Source organism: Macaca mulatta, chromosome 1 (assembly GCF_049350105.2).
Source record: "Macaca mulatta isolate MMU2019108-1 chromosome 1, T2T-MMU8v2.0, whole genome shotgun sequence".
NCBI lineage: Eukaryota > Metazoa > Chordata > Mammalia > Primates > Cercopithecidae > Macaca > Macaca mulatta.
In genome coordinates, this window is record NC_133406.1 from 233,669,878 (window position 1) to 233,684,244 (window position 14,367).

Here is a 14,367-nt window from a genome sequence, read left to right on the forward strand (position 1 = left end):
ATGTGTGTGCCTGTGTTTATATGTATATGTGCGTATGTGTGTTTCTGTGCTGCATGATGTGTTGAATATTTGCTTGTGCATGTGTTGTGTGTACATGTGTGTAGTTGTGTGTATATGTGCATCTCAGACAGACAGTGCCTCAGTCCTCCCATCCGGAAAATGGCATCTACATTGGCATGTGAGCACTTCCGGATTCTTTCTACTTTCACCCTTGGACTTCCAGTTCATTCTCCATCCCCAGGGCAACCAGGCAAGGGTGTTAATAATAGCTACTCAGCTAGGTACCCTGTTCAAGGGTACCCCCACCCTGCCGGGAACCCCACTGCACCCAGCAGCCCATCTGGAAGTCAGCCCAACCTCCCCTACCCCATGCACTAGAGGGGCAGCTTCTCCCCACACTTGACCCTTGTAGCACTCCTCAAAGTTGCAATTCTTATAAATGATCTGTCCTGGTCACCATTATGTCCCAATGTGCAGCACAACGCCTGGCGTACAGGAAGCAGTCAGAAAGTATTCACCGAGTAAAGAGAAGAGTGGGTGCCAATCAACAACTAAAGAAGGTGACGGTTCGGTGTCACGCAGCTCAGGAATAAAAAGGCTCGCTCATAACCCAGGGAGAAGATGACACCCATTCCCCAAACAGAGCTCTGTCAACCCCCAGCATCAGAAGGCCAGCATGGCCCAACACTGGTGACCTGAATTAATTAGAGTGAGCCCATGACACTGGAGGCGGAAGGGCCGTGGATGTTCGGTGTGAAAATATGTGGAAATGGCACATTTCACGGTGCAGGCTGTGCTCCTGGGGAGAAGCTAAAGCATCTCATCTGTTTTCCCTCCTCCAGCCTTGCGCATACATTTGTTCTTCCATAATTTCATCACCTGCCTCAACATCGTTCTCCAGACCTAACAGTGGGCTGATTTCTCTGATCCCTCGGCCTAGGCACCAGCTGCCATTCTACATGCAAATTCAATTCCACCACAGGTGAAGGCCAAAAGAAAAAGCTCAGATCCTGAATTCCTACAGATGATCCCGGTGGAGGGAGTGATGGGAAGTCACAACGCCAGCCACCAACGCTTCAGTGAGCTCCCCTGTCCTCAGCAGAGCAGGACCCTCCCCTCCCGGACGTGGCTGCCCTGGTCTGGACTCTTGCTCCTCTTCCCCCCAAGAGTCACCTCAACTAAACAGCTTAATTAACAATAAATTCCCTGCCAGGTGAGGTCAGGAGTAGCCAGTATAGAAAAATTAATTTTTTCTTTGAGGAGAAAATTTCCTCTACCAAAAAATTTCCTCTCCCTAAGACACATAATGAACAAAAGAAAAATTTTCCCAGAGACTTCTTACAAGAGAACAATGACCAATACAGGAAGCTGTGCATGTGTGTATTGTGTATTTATGCATGTGTGTACTTGTATGTATGTGTATGTGTATTTCTGTGCTGCATGCATGCATGTGTTGAATATTTGCTTGTACATATGTGTTGTGGGTACATGTGTGTACGTCTGTAGTTGTGTGTATATATGCATGTATATGCTGTGTCTGTATTGCCTGGGCACATGCATATGTGTGTATGTGCCTACATGTGTACATGTGTATTTGTTTCTGTGCTGTGTGTATACCTGTTGTGTGTTGCAAATTTGTTCATGCATGTGTCGTGTGTACATGTGTGTAGTTGTGTATCTATGTGCATGTGTATGGTTCTGTGTCTGTAAGTGCCTCAGCACATGCATGTGTCTACATGTGTGCTGTGTATGTGTGTACATATGTGTATAAGCACACACACACCACATAAAAGCTCAAGGGAAAGTGGGATATGCAGTAGAGTTGGAGAACCAGAAAAGATTTCCTTCCTTTGTTTTTGGTTTATTTTTAATTTTTTTAGAAAGCTCCATAATGAAGGACTGTGGAAAATCTAAGAATAGCAAAGACAGTAATACCTCCTAGCCAAACAGCACAGGGGGAGAATCTCCAGCCCAGAACACCCAGATGATCTGGTGATTACTCATTACACAGAAACTTATGAATTGCAAAAAGTCCTTTATTCCGAGAACTTGCCTTCCCACCTCGCAATGCCACAAGGCCTGCAGGCCAGCTCCCTTTCCCTTTCCGTGGGCATCAGAATTGATCCAGAGGAAACACCACAGATGCCAATCCATGCCCATGACAGAAATGCCAGGCAGTCCTAACTTTCCAAACCCAGGAGAGGGGGCTGAAGATGCTAAGAATAAACTGGGGGGTACCAGAAACAAAATAAAATGACCATCAATGGACACAGACAGGGCATGCAAATACCTATCGATCGGTGTGAGCACAGTGCCAGGGGCTTTTCTATTCTCAGAAGTATTCATCACTGCCAGAGTGTCCTGCTTAGCGATGCCGGCAGGTGTCACCCTGGGCAGGCAATCTCCTGTTGGGGTGCCCCAGCACCCCAACATGCATCACAGGCACCCTGGCACGAAGCCCCTGCCGTGAAGGCTTTTGTCCCAGTATAATCCAAAGAAGACACATGCAGAACCATGTAAAAATAAAAGCCATCGAGATCCCACTGTCAGGGGACATGCACAACATAATGGATGGCCTTGGCCATCCCCAAGATCCCTGAAATTCTGCTCAGGGAGAGGCCACACCACGCCCCTGTGCCAATGCCAGGAAAGGCTCTAAACTAAGAGTGGTGCATTAAGAAGGTGGAGAGGAGGCCAAACGGGGCTTTGGCGTGGGTCGGGCTGCACACCTGGGGCCTCGCACACAAGAAACATGTGTGCGTGTCAGCAGCAGGATTTCCCAGCCCTGAGCAGCTGCGCACTTAGAAACCTCCAAACTGCACTTTGAGGCATTTCTTTCTGCAGACTGAAAAAGACTTGGAAAAAGAGAAAAAAGCAAGAGAGTGAAACAGCAAGTTGGCTTGAGAGTGAGCAGGAAACGAAGAGGAGAGAGAGAAAGGATGAGACAACAAGGGGAGCAGGTCCCACTCGCCACGACTCTGGGCGAAGGCCAGTGAGGAAGAAACAGGGCTCACAGGGAGGACTAAGCATCGCTCGTCCTCGCCAATGGCAGTAAAGGAATGAAAACAAGTATAAATCCACAAGGAGAAAGCCAAGGGGAACAGAGACAAGCGTGGATAAGAGACGCCAACACATTCTGGAGAGACGGGAAGCAGATGCAGGGTTGGTAACTGACACAGCCGAATCTAGGAAGCGAAAATCCGAGTGCCGTGCGGTGGACCTCAGGACCAACACACTAACCCGCCTGCCAAGCCCCCAGAAGACTCGTGAATTGGAAGCAGCAGGTGCCACGGAAGGCAGAAGTTAGGATTGGGGTGGGAAGCAGAGGGAGCTCGCACATCTGTGTAGGGGGTGGTAGACCCTCCCAGGGTCCTACGTCTACACTGAGCAGACAGGCGACCACCCCCTGGCCTCTGCCCAAGTGGGAGACACACTGATTCTCTGAAGAGCTGGAGTCTGGAAAGACTCCAAACTCGGAAACAGCAGAAGAGAGGCCAGAAACACGGCAACTGGGAGAATTAAGAAACAAGAAACTGGGAGAATTAAGTAATAGCTCTCATACTGAATGCTGACATTCCCAGCCCCTTGCCCTGCCTGGCCCTCCCAGACCGCTAGCAGCCAGGCCAGCTCAAACTAGGCAGCACATTGACCAGTCCTTCTCAGGAGAACCCAGATGGCTCCAGAGAAAAAATGTAGAGATGCAGAACCTCAGAGTTACCAACAGAAAGCTAGCTCCCTCCATTAACCAGCCCCTCCCCCAGGTAAGGAAGAGCCAGGCAGTGCACACAGTAAGAAAGCTAAATCCTCAGTTAGCATCTGAGGAAGCCGGAAGATGATGTCTAAAATTGACAAATCAAGAAACAGCAGAGTCAACATATTTAGAAATCTGGAGGTAAATATCAGAACCAAAAGACTGGAGGGCAGCCGCCCCTGGGAAACAGGATTGAGCTGTAGGGCAGAGGCTGCTATCTTTTCTTACAAGTTTTTTAGGGCCATGTGACATACTAAACTATGTACACGTATAATTTTTATAAAAATAAAAGAAGGGGGAGCCGGGCGCTCTGACTCACGCCTGTAATCCCAGCACTTTGGGAGGCCGAGGCGGGCAGATCACTTGAGGCCACGAGTTCAAGAGCAGCCTGGCCAACAGGGTGAAACCTCGTCTCTACTAAAAATACAAAAATTAGCCAGGAGTGGCGGCAGGCACCTGTAATCCTAGCTACTCAGGAGACCGAGGCAGGAGAATCACTTGAACCTAGGAGGTGGAGGTTGCAGTGAGCCGAGATCACACCACTGCACTCCAGCCTGGCTGATGGTGAGACTCCATATCAAAATTTTTTTAAAAGGGGGTGGGGTGGGGTGGGGTGGGCAGGAGCCACAGGTTGGTAGCTGTCTAACCCAGGGAGGAATCAGAGACACAAACATCAATACTTCCCTCTTGTCTCCTCCAGGACACTGGAGACTTGCACTCCTGGCCCCAAGAAGTGAGGAGGGGTAGGTTGGACGTCAACCCTCAGCTCTTTGTGCCAGGAACATGAGCCCTGGGCTGGTGCTGCCATTTCAACAGGTAGCTAAGCCCACTGAGGTCACATGAGGCTCGCGTGTCCTCTGATCAGGAGCCCAGCATGTATGACAGTCCCCCACCAAGCCATCAGCGCCCCCACTGTGGCCAACTTCCTGGACACGGAGGGGATGTGAGGAAGTGGCCTCCGTGGGTTGCCCCTGCTTTGACATGTTGTATTCTGGGATTAACTAGGATAAAGATAACTGGAATTCAGGGCAGACCTATTTCCATGCAGAGACTGGGGACTTCCCTACCACTGTGGAGACACTGCCAGACACTCCATCAGGATACAGGCCACAGCTCATTCCCCGCCTCATCCCGGAAATAAACGAAAACTACGTGACAGGTACCCTGCGAGGAAGTCCTCAGGCAGGAGGCTCCCTGGGAGCTCTGACAGACGTGGCACCCGCCAACTTCCTCGCCCTGCAGTTGCCCTTTGGCCAACGATGGCCTTGGCCAAGGATCTGCGATACATTATGCAAATGCTGAAACGCACCTAACGTGACACATCTCTGTGTTAATTTGAAGCAGGTCCCTGGTTCAGCATAATGCAAAGGTTACCACGTGGAAACCACACGTGGAAACCACTCATGGAAACTACTGCCGACCCAGTTTCCATTTTCCTGCATAGTTCCAACGTACAGAGTCCTAAAATGCTCTGAGTCTAAAACTGCCCTCCCGAACTCTGGCCACCAACAGCACCCCCTGGGCATGCACACACACACACACACACACACGATTCATCCACCCCAGCCAACCCTGCCCAGCTGAACACCTGAGGAAAAGCTACAGAGGCAACTCTGGGAATTTTTTTTCACTGTGGTAAAATATATGTAACATAAAATTTACCATTTTCACCATTTTGAATGGCATTAAGCACATTCACATTACTCTGCCACCATCATCACCACCACCCATCTTCCCAGCTGAAACGCTATGCCCATTGAAGACTAACTCCCCATTTCTCCCTCCCTCCACCCCAGCCCTTGGAAACCACCATCTACTTTCCATCTCCAGAGCGGACTACTCTAGATCCCTCAGTCAGCAGATCACACAATGTGTGGCCCTTTGCATCTGGCTGATTCACTGAGCATAACGGCTTCAGGCTTCATCCAGGTTGCAGCAGGTGTCAGAATTGCATTTCTTTTCAGCTCTGGGAATTTTTAAATGATTTTTGCAATTCTATTCCAGTCACTCGAGCAGCCTTACCAGGAATAGGGGCTTCCTTAGAAAAGTCCTCTGTCTGTCCTAAAGAGCAGATAGATGCCTTAAAGGTGGCCAACAGGTCACTGCCAGGGGTCTTACAGTGGGACTGAACAAAGACAAGCCCCCCTGCACCAGGACCAGCCTGGGGCCTGATAACACGGGCTTTCTAGGCAGAGGCCTCTGCTCACAGGCTGGTACCACGCTGGGACCCCAAGGGCTGTCTAGGACAAAAAACCCCATGGATGGCAGGCACTGGCACTCTGCCTCTTGGGCAAACTTGTTTCTGTGCAAGGAGTCCACACTCTGTCCAGCCCCCACTCCACCCCATCAAAGCCCTGGCCTCCCTGCACACAGGCTGTGAAGAGATAAAAGGGACAGCATGACTTTGTCCTTGGGGAATGCACCACCCCACTGGGGAAGACTTACTAATGACAGCTGAATTGGCAAACAACTGACGACAAAGCACGTGCAGTTATGGGAGCAGGAAGGGAAGAGGACTCGCCCTGAGTCAATGAGTTTGGGGAAGGCTCCCAGGAAGAGGCAGACCAGATTGGACATGAGGGCATTTGAGGTGAGGGCAATGCCAAGTGGAGGCCAAAGTGGAGGACAAGAAAGATGTTCGGAGAGCAGCCAGCCGCTCCCCAACTGTAGCAGTACCTGGAGGTGGGAGGTCAAGGAAAATAAACGGAAAAGGGTGGGTTGAGACAGAAGAACGGCCTTAAAGACATCACTGGAGAGTTGGCCTCAGCTCACAGGAAGTCTCTGAGGCTTCCAAGGAGAATAACAATGGAATCAAAGCAGTATTTCAGGAAAACCAATGGGGAGGAGGAGTTCGACTTAGAGAAGGAAACCTAGTAGGAGATATTTCAATACTCCAAGCGTGACAGTGGCAGTGAGGACACAGCTGATCCTGGAGGGGAAACATAAGAAAATGAGGATGTGAATTACAGTTGGAAACACTGGCAGAGTTGGTGGCTAATGAGATGCAGGGGACAAAGGAGAAAGAGAAGCCACCTGGAGTCCACGTTGTGTGCTCTGGCATCTCCACAAATGAGGTGGCTCTTCTAGAACCAGGGAAGTCAGAAGATGGAAAGCAGAGTGGGGGTCAGGGAAGGAGGGGGGAAGATGGCGAGTTGGAGATCATAACACGGCATGCAGGTGCCAGGAAGACAGAGTCGGATGTGGGGAAAGATCCACAGAGACTTGACAGTCAGACCATGGAGTCAGGGAGTCCTGGGAGCCCCACAAGGGAGAATGTGGGACGAAAGAGCAGAGGATCACAGCTTGGTGTCCACCACCATCAGGGCAGGGAAAGATCTGGAGCACTTGAAGCCAGAATGGACAGATGGGATCAGGAAACCAGGAAGAGGAGAATGGAAGCTCTCTCTGAGCCACTGGAGTCTTTTTGAAACTCAGGGCTCACTTTTCTCCTCCTTTCCTTCTAGACCTCCTCCTTCTACTTGGCTGTTTTATTTGCTTATTGACCAAAAAGCATTTAGTGTTCATTATAGGAAAATTCTATTACTAGACCCTTAGTGCTTCCATGTTAAGGTGCTATCTATATCAATCTAATTAATTAATTAGATAATTAACAGCTTTTCCAGCCTCTTTCTAACTGGTATAAACAGGAGTCCTGGGAAGGATATGCTCTTACTTCAATCTTGAGTTTGTGTGTCCCTGGCTTCCAGGGAAGGTTGCGTATTTCCCAGGGGAGGAGGAATAAATAATAGGGATTGCTCAGTGTTGCAGCTGCCTGCCTATACTGGGCTCAGCCCTGCTCCCTGCCCTCTGGTGAAAGGGACCTGCTCCCCTGCAGTGGTGTGCAGCTCTCCCACACTGCCTGTGACTGGGGGGCTAACTCCTACTTGGGGGACAGTGTAGAACGCCCTCCTGGCTGACACGTATGAGCCACGCTTATTGACAAAGGGAACCTTTGCCTGGAGCCTGGTTTTCCTGGTTGGTTTGGAATTCACGGCAGTGAGAGGCGGAGAGGAATAGAGGAGCTATTGATGGGCTCCCCGGGAACCTTCACACACATAAAAGCGAAGGTTATGAGCTTTGCAGTGAGATCACCCTGGGTTCCAGTTCCAAGTTCCAGTTCTAGCACGGACTCACCATGCAGGCCCAGGAGGGCACACACCCTCTATACCTGGCAGAGCTGCCAGGAGGGTTTCAAAGCACAGCATCCAGCCCATGGGCGGTGCCCGAGAGCACACTGCTGGCTCAACCAGACAATCCTGGGACTAGAAATACCCGGAAAACTGAAGTGGAGAAAACCTAGGTCCCTTTCTTCACTACAATCAAGGCTCACCTTTCTACATCACTTTTGTTCATTTTATGGATATTTCTTGAGGGCCTGGGAGGTGTCCATACTGTTCTAGGCCCTGGGGGCGCCTCATGAACAAGCCCCACTAAAAATCCCTCTCCCCTTGGTGCCAACACTTTGGAATGGGTCAAGTAACGAATACATAAATTAGGCAAGGCAATCGTGACAGACACAGTGTGTCAGAAGGCGATGAGTGCTCCAGAGAAACAGAAAACAAGAAAGGAGGAAAGGGGGCTGGCTGGGTGGGGCCGGGAGCGAGACTTTAAACTGCATGGTCAGGGACACCTCCCTGAGAAAGGGACACCCAGTCAAGGCCTGCAGGAGGAGCTGGGAGAACATTCTAGACAGGGGGAGGACACTCTTCGTTCCAACATTCTCAATTCACCTGGCAGGGTGGGGAGCATGAAGTTCCCTGGGGTCTCCAAATGGTATTATTATCACACTGAGCACACAGCAAGTGCCAAATAAACACGTCCCTCAGGGTGATTTTTCAAACCGGAGGTCCCAGTTGCTGAGAGTACAATACAGGCTGTTTGAACAGGAGGCATTCAGCTCTGTTGTGATACCGTGGCTGCCCCTGGGGTCCCCAGCCCCGGGAGCCTCTGTGTAGCACACCTCATTATTAAGCAGGTGAGCTGGGGCTCCCGGGGCCGTCTCTGTAATTAGGGCAGTATCTGAGCAAGGACTATATTTATAACCCCCAGCCGGCAGCAAGCCACAGAGACAAGCAGGGGCCCCTCTGCAGCTCCTATACCAACATCTATATGTGAACTGATTACAACAATTAATTTAATAGGGATTCCTCCACACAAACAATGTATCATTTTATTAGGAAACTCTATAAATGTCAGTGGTGCAATTCATTTTTATTAATTTTCTAAAATGAAATTAGCAGTGGCGGCGGCGGCGGCGGCGGCGGCGGCGGCAAACAGAAGTTGTATTGCCTTCTCGTTCAGCAGAGTATTGGTGTCATTAATTCCTTAATACCAGGAGGCCAGTTTGTATGAACTCAGCAGTTAACTGCACCAATTAATTTCAATACTAGAGATGGGATGGGGGTGGGGATCCAAACACAACTCAACCACTAATTTAGGAAGGTCCTTGAACAACCACAGCAAGTTTTGCTTCTCCTGGGACAAGAAGCTTTCAAGTGTAAACATCGAGTGGATATTTTAATACTAATAGGAAACCTTCCGTCTTCACCCTCTGCCTTTAGGAGAGAAATTCGTCCTTCCAAAGCCTGGAGAAATCCTGGCAGATGCCTGCCGACGTCAAAGCCTCCAGCAGGCTGGGGACTGCCCCACAGATAAGAGGCACAGTGACACCCGTGCACGGACAGACCCACACGGCATGCGAAGCAGAATCAGAAACATGACCACATTCAATCCTCATTGTGACCCAGCAAGGACGGGATCAACATCAACTCCATTTTCTATATGAAGAAGAAAACGCAGGGCTTTTAAAGGAGCTAAGATGACCTTTTCACAGTCACAAAGCCACTGAGTGACAGAGCCAGGGCTCAACCCCGGATTTGACCACATCTGAAACCCGCCTTCCTTCTGTCAGGCGCACCCCTGTGCCTCGGGGTGGGTCTCTTGTCTCTATGTATACCCCAGAAAGTCACACGAGTCAGGCATGACCCTGAGTGACATCCCCTTTTCAATTGTAACCCAAACTCCAAAGGCTGAAACTCAAGGTAAAACCACCGCCTTGAAATGTTCTACCGTTCTGCCATCAAAGGGTGGCTGAAACCCAGCACACGTCTGCATATCTGAAATCAGATGTCTGGCCCGGGACGCGTTCCAGAGAAGCTCCCTCTGGCTGAGGAGGAGCTCTTCTCTTTCCACTTAGATTTAAGGAGTGTTTCAGCAGAGAGTGAAGGGCGCACGGAGAGGCTGGTGGCTGCTTGAGATGAGGGCCACCCGTGAGAGTCAGGAAATAGTCCAGAGGCAGAAATCAGATGAGCCTCCTTCTCCCCCAGAAAACCAGGCCAGTGGTCCTCAAAGTGCAGTCCCAGACCAGCCACATCCTACTGCCTGGGAACTTGTTAGAAATAACACATGCTCAGCACCCACCCCGGCCCCCGCTCCCCACCGCACCTGCTGAATCAGAAACCTTGGGTTGGGGCCCACATTTTAATGAGCCCCCAGCTGATTCTGATGCCTGCTCAAGTTTGAGAATGATGTCCTCCAAGAACATGCCGCAGAAGAAAGAGGAGATGAGGGCGTCAGGCTCTATTGGTGTTTGGCCGTATTCACCAAACAGTGCACTGTATTCCCATCCTCTCCACTGCCCACCCCTGCCCCGACTCTGTGGAGGGATGTCCTTCCCAGTCCCATTCTTACTGGGTTTGGCCAGGGGACTTGCTTTGGCCAGTGGATTTATCCGCAGGCATGACATATGATGCCATATCTGAGCAGGAATTTTAACTGCACCTGCATCAACTGCCTTGGGCTTATGAGCCTCTGTGCTCCTCTGGGAGAAGCAAATTTCCCAGGCAGAGGGGGCTTCCTCAGCCTAGGTCCCACAGCAAAATGATGGACACAGCAGACCTGACCTCAACCCAAAGCCACACGCAGCCCACAGACCCATGAGCAGAAAATAAAGATCTGTTGTTTAAAGTCACTAAGCTTGCAGGTCATTTCTTATGCAGAATTATCACAGCAAAAGCTGATTGAGATAAACTATTTGATTTTATAGCAAAGGAAAAACCATGGTCCCAGCAGGCTGAGGTACTGGGGACTCCTGTGGAGGGACCCTCCTCCCACGCTCAGGCTGGAGGTAAAGCAATCAGAGCTACCTGGGGAAGGGAGCCTCAATCACTAACCTTCCTTCCACAATACCCTCTAGCCTCCTTCAAAGGGGAGGATTGTGCCCTCATCTAAAAGATGCTAACCAGCAAGTATCTAAGCCTAATAATGTGATGTTTTTAAATTCCTTCTAGAATGAATAAACATTCCCAAGGATGGCCTTTCCCATGACTCAGAAAGGATGAACAGGTCAAGCTGATGGGCCACGGGCACAGAGGACACACCCAACCCTTCCCTGGTCCTAGCTAACCAACCTGGGGACTCTGGGGCTTCTGTCCAATGTGAAACCGACTGGACATTCCACCACTTCCGTTCAAGCCTGCAGTCCAGGCATCCTGTGTAAACCACACTCCAGCTACCACCTCGCCAGCTAATAAACACCTGGGTCCTGTCACTGCTAACAGAAAACTCACGGCAATTGGAAGACAGTGGTCATGTATTTCCGAAGCTCTAGATTGTAACGTTCCAAAAATAAAAACCTAGAGTTGGGGAGGACAAAAAGAGGCTGCCTTTTAAAAATCAACCCTAAGTCCCAACGTCACCGTTCTTCACAAGTTGGTAACATCACTGGTGCTGGGGGAACGCAGGTCAGCTCTATTTTCACCAATTCCTTCTATTCCCGAGTGGTGAGAGAAGCTAAGTGTTTGTAGCAGTTAGCAGGTTCAAGGACATTTACTGCATAATAAACTGCGAGCTTAGCCATTGCTTCTGATTTGGGAGGATCGCTTTACCACCAATCACACCAATCAAGAATAACTTGACTTTCAGTTTGTAAGACACGTTGAGATAAAAGTGGGCAGTTAAGCTGGTTTCTCTTTTTTCAAAGCACGTTTCTAGAGAACACTAGTGGCAGGCAAGCAATTTCCCAAAATAAACTTCCCCTGAGGCTCCTGCCTCTGAAGGCTTCCAAGCACCCGGCTGAAGGATCCAGCCGTCAGGTGAAAAGTTCCAACTGGCGGATGGCACTTGTACTCTTTTTAATCCGTCTGATCGTGTTCACTGCCACAGTCTTATGTCAACGAATGAGACCTCAGTGTCGAAAGCCATCCAGCACAATATGGCATTTTCAACTCGTTGCCCATGAACTGACTGGCCAAATCAGGTAATCAATGCAAATCAATCCACTTACTGTACATACGTGAAAAACTGCAAGATCTGGGACATTACCTTGTCTTAGGGGAGGTGGTTAGCCATTCTTCGTGTTTCTCAAATGTTATTAAATAAGCTGCAATTTCCTGAAACAGAAGAATAAAAAGATAATAACAACAATTAGCTCACGTTGGATCCTGAGAGGTAAGACAGTTTTTGCTGTTTCCCAGCTGCTGTTTTCCTTTGTGGGCCTGGAACTCCATCCCTGCTAGAGAAACACTCGACTTGGACTCTGTTTCTATTTTGATTTTTTCAGTCCTTTCCATTGAACCTGTCACACGGTAGTAATCAAAGCACTGGGTCTCAAAAGATGAGTCGGTGGCAAGGACGAAAATATTTCTCTGTGGGAGGAAGACATCAGACACCATTTCAGATTCTAAATGTCATTAATTTAGGGAGGGAGAAACACATGCCAACAACAAGTCTCCACGATGCATAGACCATAATTGGAAAGTTTCATCCTTTTCTGAAGCTGGACCAATCTTTCCTCTTTGTCACAAGAGACGTCGCATCCTCTCAGCTTCATCCTCAACCCCCTGAGCCAAAATCACACAAAGATTAAAAAGAAAAGACACTATAAAGCCATATTCTAGGGAAGAAGCGGGGGGAGAAATAAGTTAACCTCTCCCACTACTGATAAATCTAGTGAGCGGTGTTTCCAAAAGAAGAGCGACGTCAGCAGAGTGTAAGGTAAAGAGGAGGAAAATGCGGGCACCTGAAGGTAAATTAAATATTTATAAACACAACAACATCACTGCAGATAGAATTACTGATTTATTAATAATTTCCATAAAAGGCCAGTGAGTGACATCAACACAAGTCATTGCTCCAGCTCGAGGCATGATACGGCCCTTTAATTCCAACTCCAAGAGGATCTGCTAACATGAAATTGGCAGGGATTGTAAGTTAAATTAAGGTTGGACTAGTACACGTTTCCCCTGATCTGGTGATGCCACAACACAGAGCTGCTGCCCTGACTATCAGGAAAATGCAGAGGGGAGGCCTCCACCTCAGCTCTCTCTGCAGCCGGGGTCCCTAGAGGGCTCCTGGGAAGGCGGCAGCCCCTCTGCCTGGAGGCAAGCAGCCTCTTTCAGCTGGGACATAATGGAGTTGACACCTGTGACCAGAGATGCTAAACTTGGCCTTGAGAAGGAAGAGAAGCCCAGTAAGCAGAGCAGGTGAGAATAGAAAATGGCCCTGGTGCCATGCAGTGCAAAGGCCACAGGCCAAGAGTGGAGATCAAGGCCTCACATAGCATGGAGCCGGCCCCCACAAGGCAGCCAGTGATTGGGAACTCAGAGCCCAAACCACCTCTGTCCGGAAGCCTGGACCTGACAAAGAACCTGGGAAGCAGAAGCCTATAGCAAAAATAGAGTTGCTTCACTGTGCAAGTTTCTATCACTGACTGCAGCTGAAGAAATCATAAATAAGCAGCTGATCAACCAGCACATTGTTCTCTCATCCCTGAGCCTTTTCACGTTTTATTTCCTCTCCTTAGAAAAATCTTTCCCTGAGGTCTCACTGTAGACAGATCCTTCCTCTGGCTGGCCCTCCCTAACTATTCATGACGGCGTCAGTTATCCCTCCTGCTTGCCTGGGTGGCACTGGCACCTTCCCCCAGTGGGCAGGATTTATCACTCTGCATTCTAATTGCTTGTTTACTCAGATAACATCCCCCATTGGAGCATGAGAAGGATACGGAACATGTTATCGCTGACACATCCCTTGGACTTAACAGTGTCCTGGGGCACATAGGAAGCACCTGATAAGTGTTTGTTAGACAGGTGGCTGGTCGGATGGATGGATGGATGGATGGATGGAAGGAGGGAGGGAGGGATGGGATGGGATGGGGTAGGAAAAACGTGCATGGCAGAAGTAAATATGTATATGCAAGTGTGAGAGTGAGAGAGAGAGAGAGTCTGTTACTGAAGATAGTTGACACAAGAGTTTAAAAGCAGCAAAATGCAGCAGTTCCTGGCTAAAACTTTGCCAATTATTTAATTAACTCTATGTCACTGTAGGAAGGCAACATAGTATCACAGTTAAGAGCACACGCATCGGAAGCAAACAGTGTCCTGGCTTTGGGTACCAGCTCGGCCTCTTATGAGCTGTCTCATCTTGAGCACATTACTTAACCTGTCTAGACCAGTTTCCTATGAAACTGGGAGACTATCAGCTCATGAGGCAGTTCTAAGGAATGATCATTCTAAATACACTGGCTGGCAGAAGGTATGCCCCAAACAATAGCTACCATGAATCACTATAAGATCTACGAGGCCGGGCGCGGTGGCTCACGCCTATAATCCCAGCAC

The 14,367-nt window shown here is 49.4% G+C and overlaps 1 protein-coding gene across 10 annotated transcripts in view; it reads right to left on the minus strand.

Annotated features, from left to right (window-relative positions):
• Window positions 1-14,367, minus strand: part of CAMTA1 (calmodulin binding transcription activator 1) — a 973,269-nt gene that overhangs the window by 646,058 nt on the left and 312,844 nt on the right. For all 10 annotated transcript variants that reach the window (XM_028840340.2, XM_077976312.1, XM_028840326.2 and 7 more), the window contains one exon: window positions 12,074-12,141. In XM_028840340.2, coding sequence (XP_028696173.2) covers window positions 12,074-12,141 — 68 coding nt within the window. The remainder of the gene's footprint in view (window positions 1-12,073; window positions 12,142-14,367) is intronic.